Source organism: Pholcus phalangioides, unplaced genomic scaffold, assembly GCF_987345545.1.
Source record: "Pholcus phalangioides strain wild (caught in Gottingen) unplaced genomic scaffold, Ppha-v1.0 ptg000017l_1, whole genome shotgun sequence".
NCBI classification, from domain to species: Eukaryota; Metazoa; Arthropoda; class Arachnida; order Araneae; family Pholcidae; genus Pholcus; species Pholcus phalangioides.
In genome coordinates, this window is record NW_028301610.1 from 11,712,180 (window position 1) to 11,726,518 (window position 14,339).

Sequence of the window (14,339 nt, forward strand, 5' to 3'; positions counted from 1 at the left end):
AGGTGCTGGTAAGATGCCTACGTCATCAACACCGTTTATGAAGATATGAAATATTCTTCATGGCATCTCACCAGCACCTTACCAAACGCTCCCCGTCATCAACAGTCAGCAAATCGGAAACTCCCCACCGATGCTGAATGATCCCTTACATACTGTTTACATGAAAGAAAGTAAAAAAAATTTACAAAACAAGTTTGTAGTTGGCGAAAAAGCAAGATACAATTTTATTTTTTCTCCAACTTCTTGAGATCTTCTACAATTCTATTATACATGCTTCCAAACCGAAGGCATTTCTCACTAAGCATATGAAGCGCGGCTCTACCAGATACGGATGAGATGTATGGGGAATCCTGTAAATAAAAACAAATGTGTGTGCTGAAAGCTATCAGAAAATTCAATACTTTAACTACCTCTCTCCAACTCTAACGGTAACCAAAGGATGTACAGCTGAATCTGACATGGATAATAGCAAGCTGGACCGTTTTAATACATGGGCACAACTAGGTATGACCCAGGGACCTCATAATGAGATTTTTTATTATGAGAGATGTGAATAGAGGTAGGCTAGACAGGAATATTTAGGGTCCAAGAATATAGTGTTGCCCGGGCAGAGTATTTTGCAACCGGGAAAAAACAGCTTTGCTGTCCCCAAAACAGGTATTGCTATTCTCAGTGTCCCTGGCACACGCCAGGTTCACATTGGCAAATGAGAATGACTATCAAACTAATATTTTGAGGTTATAAAAAGCCATTCGGCAATAAATGTGCCTATTGACCCCTTGAACAGCAATTTATTGCAATTAACTGACGAGCTGGACTCATCATTTCAGTTGAACGGGTTACTGCCCACTGCAAAAAACTGAATGTGCCATCAAGACCACTGTTCTAGAATATCTAAAAATGCAGGGAACCGTAGTGTAAGGGTTTGTTGGAACTAGAGAACCCAGATTTTCTCTACTCGGGGCCGAAACTAGACTTTCAGCCGGAGCAAGCACAAATTTTGCCTCGCGTAAATTTGAATAAGTGGTTAAAGAAAGAATTTAGCGCCATTTCTGGTCCAGCACCCAAGACTCCAGATCCATTGTAACATTGGTGATCATTGTAACATTGAGAGAAAAGCCTAACTGTGATAATTGTTGATAAAACGTAACATTAATAGTTTAACATATAATTGAATAATGTTTATAGTTCAATCAAAACCTGTATTTCATTGTCATCATCCACTCAATGGTTACTGGGGGGAAAATATTAAAGAACCGGGAGGTAACGATTACAATACGTTACACCACCTACAATGTATCTTTACAATATACATGCAAGAGCAAATGAGAAGTAAGGTAAAAATTTAAAGAAACTAACCTCTACTATTACTATATTCTTATTGTGTATAAGGTAGGCATGGTTTTCGTTTGAGTGTCAAGAATTTTAATTAAAAAGTTTAATTTAAAAATAAACAATTCATCAATTGCAGGTAAAAACTGAAAAAATGTAATGAAAAATGAGAAAATTACATCATATTTTCATGTTTTTTAGATAAAAAATCTGAGCCCTATCTCTCCTCCCAAGACTGAAAAAACTAAAAAGTAGAGTATTATACCTGATCTGACTGCTGATGAATGACCGTGTCCGGCTCGACGTCCGGCTCGATGTCCATCTCGATCATCGGCTCGATGCCCATCTCGATCAACGGCCCGACCACCTGCAGGCCGTCTGCGTATCCACCGAGTGTGGACACAAGGCATAGCTGAAAAATAAAAATGACATTTTAGTCCTACAATTTAGTGTTTTGATAGCTAGATATATTCTAATAAGAGTTGTTTTATATATATCTGATTATCTAGATAATTTAATAAATCAGTATTATATAAATGGTGTTAAAACTTATTAAACACCTGTTATAAACAAACTAGAGATGTTTGTATTTATACACATAGATAAGCAGTTGAAGAAAGAAAAAGGTGAATAATCTTGAATTGAAAATTAAATAATTTCATAGCTTTTCTGTTAATGTTATAAAATATTTATAATTTGTATAAATAAAAACGTAGCCTAAAATAATTCTTTGATTACATACAATTAACATGTGTTTCCAATGGGAATTAATATTTAAAATCAATGAAGTTTCAGACAACAGTTTAAACAGTCGAAAACTGCCATGTGTCAAAAACCTGCCAACCTTGCTTTTCAGGATTACCAAATTTAAACATTCATAAGCAAAACTCAAACATTTTAGGCATATTAGTATTATTCTTGATTATTAATTGGCATTACCTTGTTCAGGGCCAGAACTCTGGGACAGCAAATTTTAATTAGGAATGAAAATACCATTAAAATCAAATGGGCCCTGGCAATACAATTGATAGTAAACTGCGGACTAACATTTGAGTTTGCTCTGTGCAACTGGTTTGGGGATTTACAGGTCTCACCCGCAGGACTAAAAAAAACAGATGTTAAATATTTTCCTACAATCATTTCAAGATAGACATATTAAAAAGATACTTTCATCAAATCTGCGATCAACTAGATATGCTCACTACAAAGAAACATTTTTTAATGTTACATCAGATATATTAAGAGGACACCAAGGAATAAGTAAATACACAAAAATTTAAGACACTATTTTTGTGTATTTGCCTTATTCGTTGGCATCTTAATATTCTTGGGCAAAGTTGATCAACTCTTCTACATCAGGTATATTAACCAGATAATTCTGTCCTGGAAACTCAATTTTTCAAATTAGGGCAAATAGTTGATTTTTTTACATGTTCCCATGGTCAAAATTAAATTCTTGGTCAGCCTGGACAAGCATATATTCCGGCGCATCTAACGTTGAAAAAAAACTTAAAATATGAATTCTGTGTCTTTTTGACCTAGCACACAAGATCCATCTGATCTCTCCTAGTTACAGCTCTGCATGTTAAAATCAGATACGTCTCCACTGCATCATTGGACACTAATTATATCAAGTCTTAACGACAATTACAACTCTGTCACTTTTGACACATTATATATTATTTTTGAAAACTTAAATTGTTAAATTTACAAACAGCTGTGCTACTAGAAGTCATGTATTTTCCATAATCACATCAGAAAAACTTTGGTTTTAAAACATTACACCTCTGATAATCAAATTCGCATCAAAACTTATTTTTCCAATGATGCCATGAAGTGCTTGAATTTAATGTTTTAGTTTTTTAATGAATTATATACCAATGATTTTTAATTGATTACTTGCATATTTCATCTTTGTATATCATCCTTACATGGACCTGACTAGGCAAATAAAGTATTTCCTTGACTTTTGCTAGTTATTTTCAATTTCCCCTGCCTATTCCTTTTATTTCCCTGACTTTCCATGTCACTAGGGAGAACCCTGATGAAGGGATGAAGGTGTCTGAGCATTTCATTCAGTAAGGCGAAATATTTTAAGAGTGCTGTCCAATGTGTCCTACAGCAAACTCCAGGAATGAGGTTAAATGAATTAGATAAAATGATTCACAGGAATAATAGGGTGCATTTTATATAGCTGGGAAACTAATCTTGTTTTATTTGTGGTCAGTTTGAAAGAAAAAAAGAAAGTTATTTGTGCGGCTTATATGCTGGAGGAGCACCAAAATGTGACAAGCTCATTTGATAAAATTAGTGACTTCATTAGTATATAAATTTTTACACAATTCTGACATTAAAATCCTAAATAATGCAAGCAGTGCAGTCAATGCATCTACCAACTTAGGGACCTCAAAAATGACAGGTGATAGAAATTTCCAATTTCTCAGACTTCACCAGCTCAAATTTTAATTGAAAGATAATTTACACTAATTCTATTTCACAACGGAACACTGCATTGGAATAAAATTTGAGAGCGATCGCGTCCAGGTTTGCAATTGATAGCCAGACAGGGGGCCTCAGAAAAATAATTTCTCCCACCGCCACCCCACATTCACTCAAGACAGCCCTGTATACTTCATAAAAAAATTACTAAAACTTAATTACTATACTAACCCCCCAACAAATTAACTTGGTCTGGAACACTTACTAGGTTGATGACCTCACAACTTCCTCAACTGTTGTACTAAATCGTACGGCAGGGTCAAAAATTATTGGCCTGACTATGGTGACCATACGTCCCGTACTACTCGAGAAAGCCCCGGTTTCTTTTGTTTGGCTGTCCTGACTTTTTTGCAGAAATGTCCCGATTTCTCACGTATTTTTAACGAAGGCAACTTGACTTTTTAATTCTTAATTTTATTCATCAAATCGACGAAATTATCTTCCCAACTCTGAAAATATATTATCATAATCACGACAACAATCTAAAATATTCATCTCGCATATTAGTCATGTTTTAAATTCACTGCAATTTCAAGTGGAGATTCATTTCCCGCGACTGGCGATCTTTGTGATTTTCACATGATTTAGCAACTTTCATTACTTTTGGCGATTAGTAATCGCCAAAAGTTAATTAGCAATGTCCCGTATTTCAAACACTAATTTCCCGTACATTTCTCGAACAAATATGGTCAGTCTAGGTCTCACCTTTTCACATTCGCTCGAGAGCATGAACACAAGTTTTTCTTTAAACTTTCCCTAGATGCCGCCTCAAGTCACGGGAAAATCTATTAACCCTTTCATTGTCATACGTCATTATACCATACACAATAAAATTATTTTTTAATTGAACTCAAACAAGCCAGTGCCAAGATTAGAGTCTTAAGTTCAAAAGTCTATTCACGAAATTTCACTCACCTCTGCTACGGCTATTCCAACATCAATGATCAACAGCATTGGTAAAAATCGTAAAAATCAGCTATTGTGATCGAGATTAGAGCCATTTCAAGTATGATCAGGATAGATTCTTGAATCTATAGATTGCTTCTTTCGCCATCTTCAACCAGATCCATGGATTATATTCAATGAGCAGCGTGTCCACGATCGATTCCAACATCCAGTCTTTCAATTCATTAAACAAATCCGGTATTATTGCATTCTCGCCCATTTCGATTCAACACTTTCAACAGCACTAATGAACATTCACCACTAGCTTACCAGCAAAGAGTAAACGGAAAATAAACTAGCTCACAATATATATAGCTTGGTGGTTTTACGTGACGTCACTCGGCAACATTTGCATATTCTCACGGGTCCAAGAAACTGCATCACCGCATGATATGGTTAAACACGAGAGCGATAAGTAGGCTGCTGTAAAACAAATTTAAATTCACTAATAAAAATATTGACATTATTTGTAAAACCATTGAAATTTAAAATTATTTGAATTTAAAGTTAAAAGGTGTCGATACATTTCAAGTTTATAAATACTTTTGAATACCGTTCTCTTCATATTCCCTACTTCACAAAAATATCTAAATACGAATTTACTGTTCAAATTGGTAATGTGTATATTAGGTAGAGAAAGATGACCAAGTTTTGGCAGTCACAAAATGGACTTTAATTTGGACCATACATGTGCTCACCCCGCGACCCAAATGTGACCCTCGGAGTCGTTTGATGTGGCTCCAGCCTCATTAATTATCATTTTCATATATATATAAACACAATACATGTACTTAACACAAAAACAACACAAACTACACGAATCTCAATGCAAGAGTTTGATCTTCCAAGGGACCCATGTCCGTCCAGGGCAGATCCATGAAAATCCTGCTAGTATTTGACACAAAACCTCAAACCTGATTCTGTGAAAATGAGCAAAGCGGCCCATAAACAGATCACTTGAGTGACAACCGCTTTGGGCCCACCTGGGCATGGCACGGGTCTTTCAAGAGGGGCCTCCGAAAAATTAGTTGCATTTTTCGAGAATTAGCCTGGTAGGGCCTCATAAAAATCACTTGTCCAGGGAGCCCATGATGCTCTTAAGACGGCGCTGCCTACAAGGTTGGGGCTCAGGGGCGTAGCCAGAAATTTCGTTCGGGGGGGGGGGGACCACTTTCATTTCGGGGGGACCCAAGTGATAGAATAGGTTTGGCCATCTTTTTCCGGTCATTTTCTCACATTTCGGGGGGGGGGGACCAGACCCCCAAGTCACCCCTCGCTAAGCCCTTGGTGGGGCTGACAAGACTAGCCCTTACGCATGGAACACAATTATATTTTCCAGATATTTTCCAGAAAAGCGATGCAGTTCCAGATCCCTAAAGCCTTAGGGACCTGGCAGGGATAGCAGCCAACGGCAACATTTCTAGATCATTTAAGGGACCCACGGCACATTTATAGATCACTTAAGTGACCCGCGTCCAGGGCCGTCCTAACAGTATCACAGGCTGTCAGTCAGAGTGATTATTCTGCCTCCCTACGTGGCTATAGAAATACCCACAAACTAATTTACATAGGTTACTCACTATTGAAAATTCAACCAGATCTCATTTTCATGTGAGGTCCTTCCTGCACTTGAGGGTGCCCGAGTGGGCTCGGCGCTATCCCACATCACTTAAATGGCCCGCAACCTGTTTTCAAACCAATCAAGTGGCCCGTACTCTCCTGAAGGTTGAGCACACAACCTTGGTTTAGGCACAAGTCTACTACTACGAGGACGATAACAACAAGAAGCCTAAATTAAAATAATTATTATACTCGAAAAATTAATGAAAAAATTTCTTACTTGATCTCAAAACCGACTGTTGAAGGTCTAATTAATCCATAGGGATCATGAAATTATCCGAATTTCTACCAGCTAAATAGAAACACTAATTATTCATTCGCCGATTAAGATTTTTAAACATGCTCTTGTTTTCACACTGCACTTCATAATACTTTAAATTACTAGGCCAATGCCTATCCCTAAGGCCAAACACAAATATTTAATTATAAAAAGTGGTGTTAATCGACAATAATCCTCGAGAGAGAGAGAGAGACAGCCATAGGCTAACCTCACGAGCCACGATCTTTCTCGTTCAAGCTTGCGCTCTTTCTGGTGCGGCGGCCTACCGATTGATGACGCGCCTCGTGCAAAAACGCGTGGGCGCGTAGAAAAAAAAAACCAGTGCGATAAAAGAGAGAAAAAACTGTTTTAGCCAGGTTTTTTTTTTCCTTAGGACAGGGGTGGCCAACCCGTAGCACGCGTGCCACAACTGGCAGTTCACGGCATCAGGAATAGCACGCGTGCCTCAACTGATTTAGCATGGTGTAGGTCAGTGTTCCTCAACTGCCGCGGCCCGGTACCGGGCCATTCATTTCCCATTAGTCGTGCTTACGACCGGGCCTTCCACTCGGAAAAAAAAAGAAAAATACTCAACCGGGCCGCGAGCGCTTCCAAAGGTTGAGAACCACTGGTCTAGGCCATTCTTAAAGTAATGATTATGACTTTCTACTGCAGGGTTTTCCCAACGTGAAAGCTCGCGCTCGGAACCCTTGATGGTTACGAGGCTACTACGCGGAACCTTTAACAAATTTCGAATATTTCTTCAATATACAGGGTGTCCTAAAAGTCCGCATTCGTTCTGCCAGGGCCGCAACTAGATGCTTGGTCACCCGGGGCAAGTGCGCATTTTGGCGTCCCCTTGTAATGTTGAGGGTAAGGTTTGAGAATGAAATTTGCGCCCCCTCTGGTCCAGCGCCCGGGGCACGAGACCCGCCTGCTCCCCCCCTAGTTGCGGCCCTGCGTTCTGCGAAACAAGAATCCTCACTTGCACTAGATAAAAGTGACAATATATACTAGTGCAGGCATCTTCAACCCGTTACACGCGAGCACCACGATCCTCTCTGAAGCACCCAGAGTCACAGGCGGAGATAGACTTGGAAGTCTGGGGGGCACGGGCATTATTGCTGGGGGGGGGGCATGATGATGATGATGATGATGTCAATTCATCTATACAAGATATAGAATTCTGTTGAAGAGAGAAATTGATAATTCAGAAAATAAAAATCATGGAAATTCATAATAAATCCAAGAAATAATTTCAGAAATTGATGAAAATTCAGAATAAATCTAGAAAAATTGATGAAAATTCGTGATGAATGGAAGAAATAAATCCAGAAATTTATGAAAATTTAGAATTGAAAAAATGATGAAAATGCTGAATTCCAGAATTATTTTTTTTCTTAATGAAAATGCGGAATTCCAGAACGGATGAAAATTCAGAATTTATGAAAGAAATTGTTATTACCGTAAAGTGTGGGGCCCCATAGAACGCGGAGCCCGGTGAGACCTCACCTGTCGCCAGCGCCGGAACTAGGGGGAGGGGGGGGGGGGCTGGGAGGCAACTGCCCCGGCGGAAAAAATTGAAGAGGGTGGCAATTTAAGGTGGGAACAAAGAACCCACCCTTAAAGTTGTTGGGGCGGCCGAATCATGTTTGTTCCGGGCGGCAATAATCCTAGTAACGTCCCGGCCTGTCGCACACCCCAGAACGGCGGCTTCGGCTAAAACAAATGACTTTTTATATGTTAGTTGCCATTGTTGAGAGAACGTCTTATCAGTATGAAAGGGCTCTCGATTTAGTGACTCATTTTCTTGTTTTAGGTATAGGTATAGCCTATTGTTATACAGTAGATCTCGCTTATAACGTTCCCACTTAAAACGTTTTAGAATGCTTAGCTAGTGAGATCGGTATTTTGCGACCCCTCTCCTCTAAGGCGTTTGATTGGGACCTTGATCAAGTGCTCGCGAGCACGAAATCACGAGCATCAAGCACTCTTGAACTTGAACTTGCATCAAGCACTCTGGGTACTTCAGGGAGCAAGCACCGTGGTGCTCGCTAGTAACGGGTTGAGGATGCCTGACTAAGGGCCGTATTCACCGACATGGTTCAAACTGTAGTCACAATTTTTGGATAAGAGATCAACATAGATTGGTTGAAAACCTAAATTTAACTAATCTGTGTCGATCTCTCATCAAAAAATTGTGACTATAGTTTAAACCATGTCGGTGAATACCGCCCTTAAGCGATCTAGAAATGTGTCGCGGGCCACTTAGGAATTGCTGGCCTTTCTTAGACTTTTGATATATATATCTACTCTATAATATAAAATCACAAACTCGAAAAGGGCCTGTTTCTATGCAACCGAAATTAGTGACGATTTTATGTAACGGAAGTCGGTGACGTTTTTTGGGTGACGGAAATGAGTGACGTTTTTGTGTTACGCAAATTGGTTACGATTTTGGGTCAAGTTTTCATTTAACTCTAGCATATATCGGGACCAAGTTATGTGCATGTATCGGGAGGCTCCCACATCTTACAGCAGGGCGCCTAGGCTGGAATAGATGGCGAGCCCCTAAACCAGCTTTTCAGGGGCCTCTCTGTGGTTAATTTATAGTGTGAAAAATCAGTGATAAGAATCGTTCCGGCCCTTGCCAGCCCTGCCCTTATGGGGTCATGCCGAGAGATATGTGTACGTGTAATGTACATATGTCACCAATGCTCCCAACACACAGGATCGAGGTACCCGGGGGGAAATTGCACGTATACCTTCTTGGAGAAGTTAAAAGGTTTCATTTCCAGGGAGGCCCTCGATGGATCTCGTTGTTTTCTTGCTGCTTAACATTGAAAAATTTGCGATAGCAGAAGCCCAAGATATATCCAATCTGGGGGCCCCATAAAATTTGCGAATTCGGTCACGGGTAATTGAGGGGACCTGGATTTTATTCGTTGGTAAAATGAATACAAATGAACATTTGCCGTGGCACTCACAGGGGGATGTCCGACAAGCTTCCGAGTCAGGGGCCCGTTTCATTTTGGGGGCCCTGGATGAATCTCATTCTTTTCTGTTATTTAAAATTGTAGAATTTGCAACAACAATGGAAGTCCGAAGTAAATCCATTCTGGGTCCCCACTAAAAATCTGCGTATTGGGTCCCCGCTACTGGATGTGGGGCCATGGATTTTATTCGTTGTAAAATTGATAAAAATGAAAAATTCCCGTGGTTCCTCACGGGGGAGTTGTCCTACAAGCCTCCAGGTCGGGGCCCCAAGGAAATGTTGACAAGTTCCGATTCGGGGCCCCTGGATGTATCTCATTGATTTTTATTTTTAACATTGTAAAATTTGCAACACATCGGTAGCCCAAGATAAATCCAGTCTGGGCCTCACTAAAATTCAGCGAATTGGAGTCTGGGGACCCCCATGAGCAAGTTTTCTGGGCGTACTTGATTAATCTCATTTGTTTTGTGTTGCTTTATTATTGTAAATTTCGCTTCTTCAGTAAGCTATTGCTTTCACATGTCCCTTTCCATAGCACGCTGATGAAGTGGGACGAAATAAACAAGATATGTTGTGAAGAGAAGGGGGGGGGGTTGCCACCAAAGGCGGTAGGGGGACGGAGCCCCCTAGTATATATATATGTATAATTCAATTTTAACTGGATGAGAAATTATTCAATTGTTGTAATTGATATCATAGTAATATCCATATATGGGTTCGCAAATAAAAATTGTACCTTCATATTTAGGTTCATTATACCTTATCAAGGAAAATGCGGGAAATAGCGATTCTAAATACGGGATATCTCTAATTTGCAGCCCAAAAATGATATGAAAGGATGACGTCACTCTCCGCTATCCATACAAAGAGCTCCGCTATTCATACTTTGTATCGTGACGTCATCCTTTCGTAAGTCGCCATCTGGTGGCAGCGTCAGCAGTTGTGAGCTTGGCCTGACTCAGGTCCGGCAGTCCATGTACGATCTATTTCAGTGTACACGAGCTAAAAGGAAAGGTTCATTGCCTTTGTAGTCTAGTGGTCTAGGGCAGTGTTTCTCAAAAACTGTTGGGCCCTGATATAATTCATACCGGGCCGCGATTGATTGGCCGTTTCATTTTTCCTCATTCATTTTCCGTTAGTCGTGTGTTTGACCAGGCCTTCGACTCACAAAAATGAATGAAACCGGGCCACGGGTTTGAAAAGGTTGAGAACCACTGGTCTAGGGCGCTCACCCGGAAAGTGAAAGGACGTGGGTTCGATTCCCTGTAAAAAGGCAGTTGTGAATTTTCTTTCTTTCCAACAACTACCTTTGCACCACCTTCCAAAAATTCACCTTCGCACAACAGCCAGTTGTTAAAAACCTTTGCAAAAATGCTATTTACGACAAATTTGCTAATTACTGCAGGAAGGAAGGAAGGGTAGAGAAATAGAAGGTATCTACAAATCGAAGTAAATAAAAGTTTGACGAAAAAAACGTTCAAATGGCCTAATTACTGTAAAATACGGGACCTCGCCAGTTGTCTTTAAAAACGTTGCGATAAGTCAGCAAAATCCCCAATTGTAGTTAAAATTGGTGAAAAATTGAGAAAAAAACAGTTCAATTTGACAATGTTAGATGAATATTTATACCCAAAATTATCATGTTATAAATACGCTGTTTATTAACAACTTTAGTGAACAATTTAAATAAACATCATTGAAAAAACGGGACAAATGTATAAAAAAGAAATTCGAAACCACTAAAAATACAGAAATGTCCCGTTATACGGGACGCAAGCGGTCCGTCAAATTGTTTCAGACATTTTACTGGTCCTTGGGTTCAGAAAAGTTGAGAAACACTGATGTAATGTAGTCAATGGTTGTTGTTTTCAAGTTTTGTATATATACAAATACAACGCCACAACAGGCAAATTGCCCAACGAGGTGGCTGACTTAAGAACATCATGGATCCCCGAGCTATTTTTTGAAGGCCCTACCTACTACTGCCTGCACCCCCCTCCGCGGAACCCCCAACGAATCGGTACATGCGGAAATGTGCGTGTACGTGTAGTGAAACCTGACGTGAAGTTTTTTGTTTCTCTGTAATGCTTGTTATGTGTAGTGCTGCCATCTGCCACCAGTTTTTCTAACTATGAGTGAAGTGTTATCACTCATAGTTAGAAAAACTGTTAAGAAAAACTTAGAAAAACATCATAAAAGATCTTTTACCAAACTCTCTCTTATCGTGTAATCCCGGCCAAAGTTCTCGAGTCCCGTATATGCGGGATGTCTGGTAATCTGAGGATCTCACAATGTTGTCTCTGTGTTGGCAACTGTCCATAATGTGTCCACCCGACTGGACGGCGGCGGGAGTTTTTCTAAAACGCTCTACCTGCCGATATAAAAACACGAGTGCAGTGATTCCGCAGGTATTCCTTCTCTTGATTTTGACGTGGAAAGATCGCTCTCTGTGTCGTTATATAGAAAGTCGTAATTTGAGCACCTGATATATGTAAGTCAACTTAGACTCGTTTTCAATTAATTAATTTTTGTACGATGATTTTGTAATTAATAACTAATTATTTACATGTGATTACTGACTATTTCTTGAAGAAATTATTGTAATGTTGTTTCTCCCGACGAGAATTTACGATTCTGCCGCCTGTAGCTGTGGGGCTACATGAATTTTTCCGCCCTTCTCTCATTCTAGTCCAATCATCTTCAACCCGTTGCTCGCGAGAACCATGGTGCTCCCTAAAGCACCCAAATTGCTCGACGCTCGTGCCTTATTTCGCGTTCGCGAGCACTTGATCAACAGCCCAATTAAATACCTTGTACAAATTGCGCTCAAGGATTAAAATCAACCCCGATTTCATGCATGCGCATGTCAAATTTGCCGCCCTGGGCTACAGCCCGCTAAGCCCTCCAGTAAATATGTCTGCTGTAAACAACGTTAATGGCCGATGAATTGTTTTTACTTTTGTATCTGAATTAGTTAATTGTAAAATTATTCATCAATGATGTAAAGATCACTATTTACATTATCACTGTATGCTTTTTCATTGTTTTCACTCGTTTTTTTTTTCAATGTTTCGCAGCTTTAAGCGCATTTTGGTGAATTTTAACTAAAGTTTTGTTTATCTATGTTGTCTTGGTGTATTTCGGAGGCCTCAACTTCTTTCAACAACAATGGGCCCCCATGGGGGAAGAGACTGAGAGGGCTCTAGTTGTGGCGCCTTAATGGGTGGCCCTTGACGGGTTTTGGGTTACGGAATCGAACGACCCCATATCCATGAAGAAGTTTCAGTAGTATTTTATTTGTCGTGTTCATGTTTTTAGGGTTTTGGTCAACAAAACCTTGGCCAATATGTTAAAGTCATTGCAAAATAAATGAATTTTTCTGAATTCTCTGCCCTTTTTGAACATCTGCCTCCTTGCTTCCCCCTTTCTGAGCTTCTCTCCCTCCCTTTTTCTTCTTTGCCCCTTTCTGAATTTCCCTCCCTTCTTATTCTGAGTTAATTTTCTTCTTTGCCCTCCACCTTTTAAAATCTGCCCTCATTCCTTGCCTCTTCCCGATTTTCCAATTGCTTTTAAAATATACCTCCATCTTAATATGCGTGCATATTCATCCGCTTAACGAAACCCCGAAACTTTTCTCCAACTCGCAACCCCATCTCGTCTGTAATCACCACAAAATTTGTTAATCGCGACAGTACCCAATTGTCCGGGGAAAATAAGTTGTAACAATTTTTGTTTGTTCTTTTTTTTTTTTTTTTTGTTTCCTTTTCGACACAAAATAAAGTGTTCCAGACTCTGTCACGAAGCTGGGCTTAAAGAGATCTCGGCAACGGGATAAGTCCAGTGGCAACAAAGTTCTGGCGTTCATTCATTCATTGCCCCTTCCCGAATTTCCCTCCTTTCCTTTTCTTAGTTTTCTCTGAGTTAATTTTCTTCCTCCCCCCCCCCCCTTTGAATTTCTCGGCTCATTCGCAGTTGAAGATGCCTTCCCCACCGACACCGCAGTGGTGGTCAGCTGAAGTTGGTTTCCTGTGGTTCCCAACTTCGAGTCGTAAATGCGAGCCGATCTCCCCATTAAAAAGTCTCGCCACAGAGAGCAACAGGCCTACAACGATTAATTATTCAATCATTAAACTTCACTCATAGTTAGAAAAAACTGGTGGAAGATGGCAGCACTACACATAACAAGCATTACACAGAAACAAACTTCACATCAGGTTTCACTACACGTACACGCACATTCCCGCATGTACCAATTCGTTAGAGGTTCCGCAAAGGAATATGGACGAGTTGCATGTCTGGGTTTAGTAGTAGTAGTTGAAGATGCCTGCCTCCACTCTATTCGCAGATGGGATATCTGCCTCCGCTCCATTCGAAGCTAAAGATATCTTCCACCACTCCAGTTACAACTGAAGATTTCATATGGGGCCCCCATGAGGGCCGCTTATGGCTCGAAATAGAGCCAGTTTCGGGCTTTAAACTTCTGATTCTGGTTACAGCTGAAGATGCCTGCCTCCGCTTCATTCGCAGCTGAAGGTATCTAAACCAGCTTCTTTCGCAACGGAAGATATCTTCTTCCAATTTATTCGCAGCTGAAGGTACTTGCCTACTATTAGGAGGAACGGATACAGAGGGGAAAGATAGGTACGATCGCCCCTCCCAAGAGCCGAATAACATGGAAAAATTTGCATG

The 14,339-nt window shown here is 40.1% G+C and overlaps 1 protein-coding gene across 1 annotated transcript; it reads right to left on the bottom strand.

Moving 5' to 3' along the window:
• Positions 1 to 224: 224 nt before the first annotated feature.
• LOC149072382 (uncharacterized) lies at positions 225 to 6,898 on the bottom strand. The gene is made up of 4 exons (XM_089246803.1): positions 6,617 to 6,898; positions 4,747 to 5,199; positions 1,598 to 1,744; positions 225 to 350 (listed from the first exon to the last, which is right to left on the bottom strand). Exons 2-4 carry the CDS (start codon positions 4,783 to 4,785, stop codon positions 225 to 227), a joined length of 312 nt encoding a protein of 103 aa, XP_089102929.1. The 5' UTR covers positions 4,786 to 5,199; positions 6,617 to 6,898.
• Between the last annotated feature and the right edge of the window lie 7,441 nt (positions 6,899 to 14,339).

Bases quoted from the DNA above. Each gene is read 5' to 3' on its own strand.
- LOC149072382 (XM_089246803.1), bottom strand. From the start codon at position 4,785: ATGCTGTTGATCATTGATGTTGGAATAGCCGTAGCAGAG. The intron at 1,745-4,746 runs GTGAGTGAAATT...TTTATTTTTCAG, and splicing joins TTGGAATAGCCGTAGCAGAG to CTATGCCTTGTGTCCACACT. The intron at 351-1,597 runs GTATAATACTCT...TTTTATTTACAG, and splicing joins TTCATCAGCAGTCAGATCAG to GATTCCCCATACATCTCATC.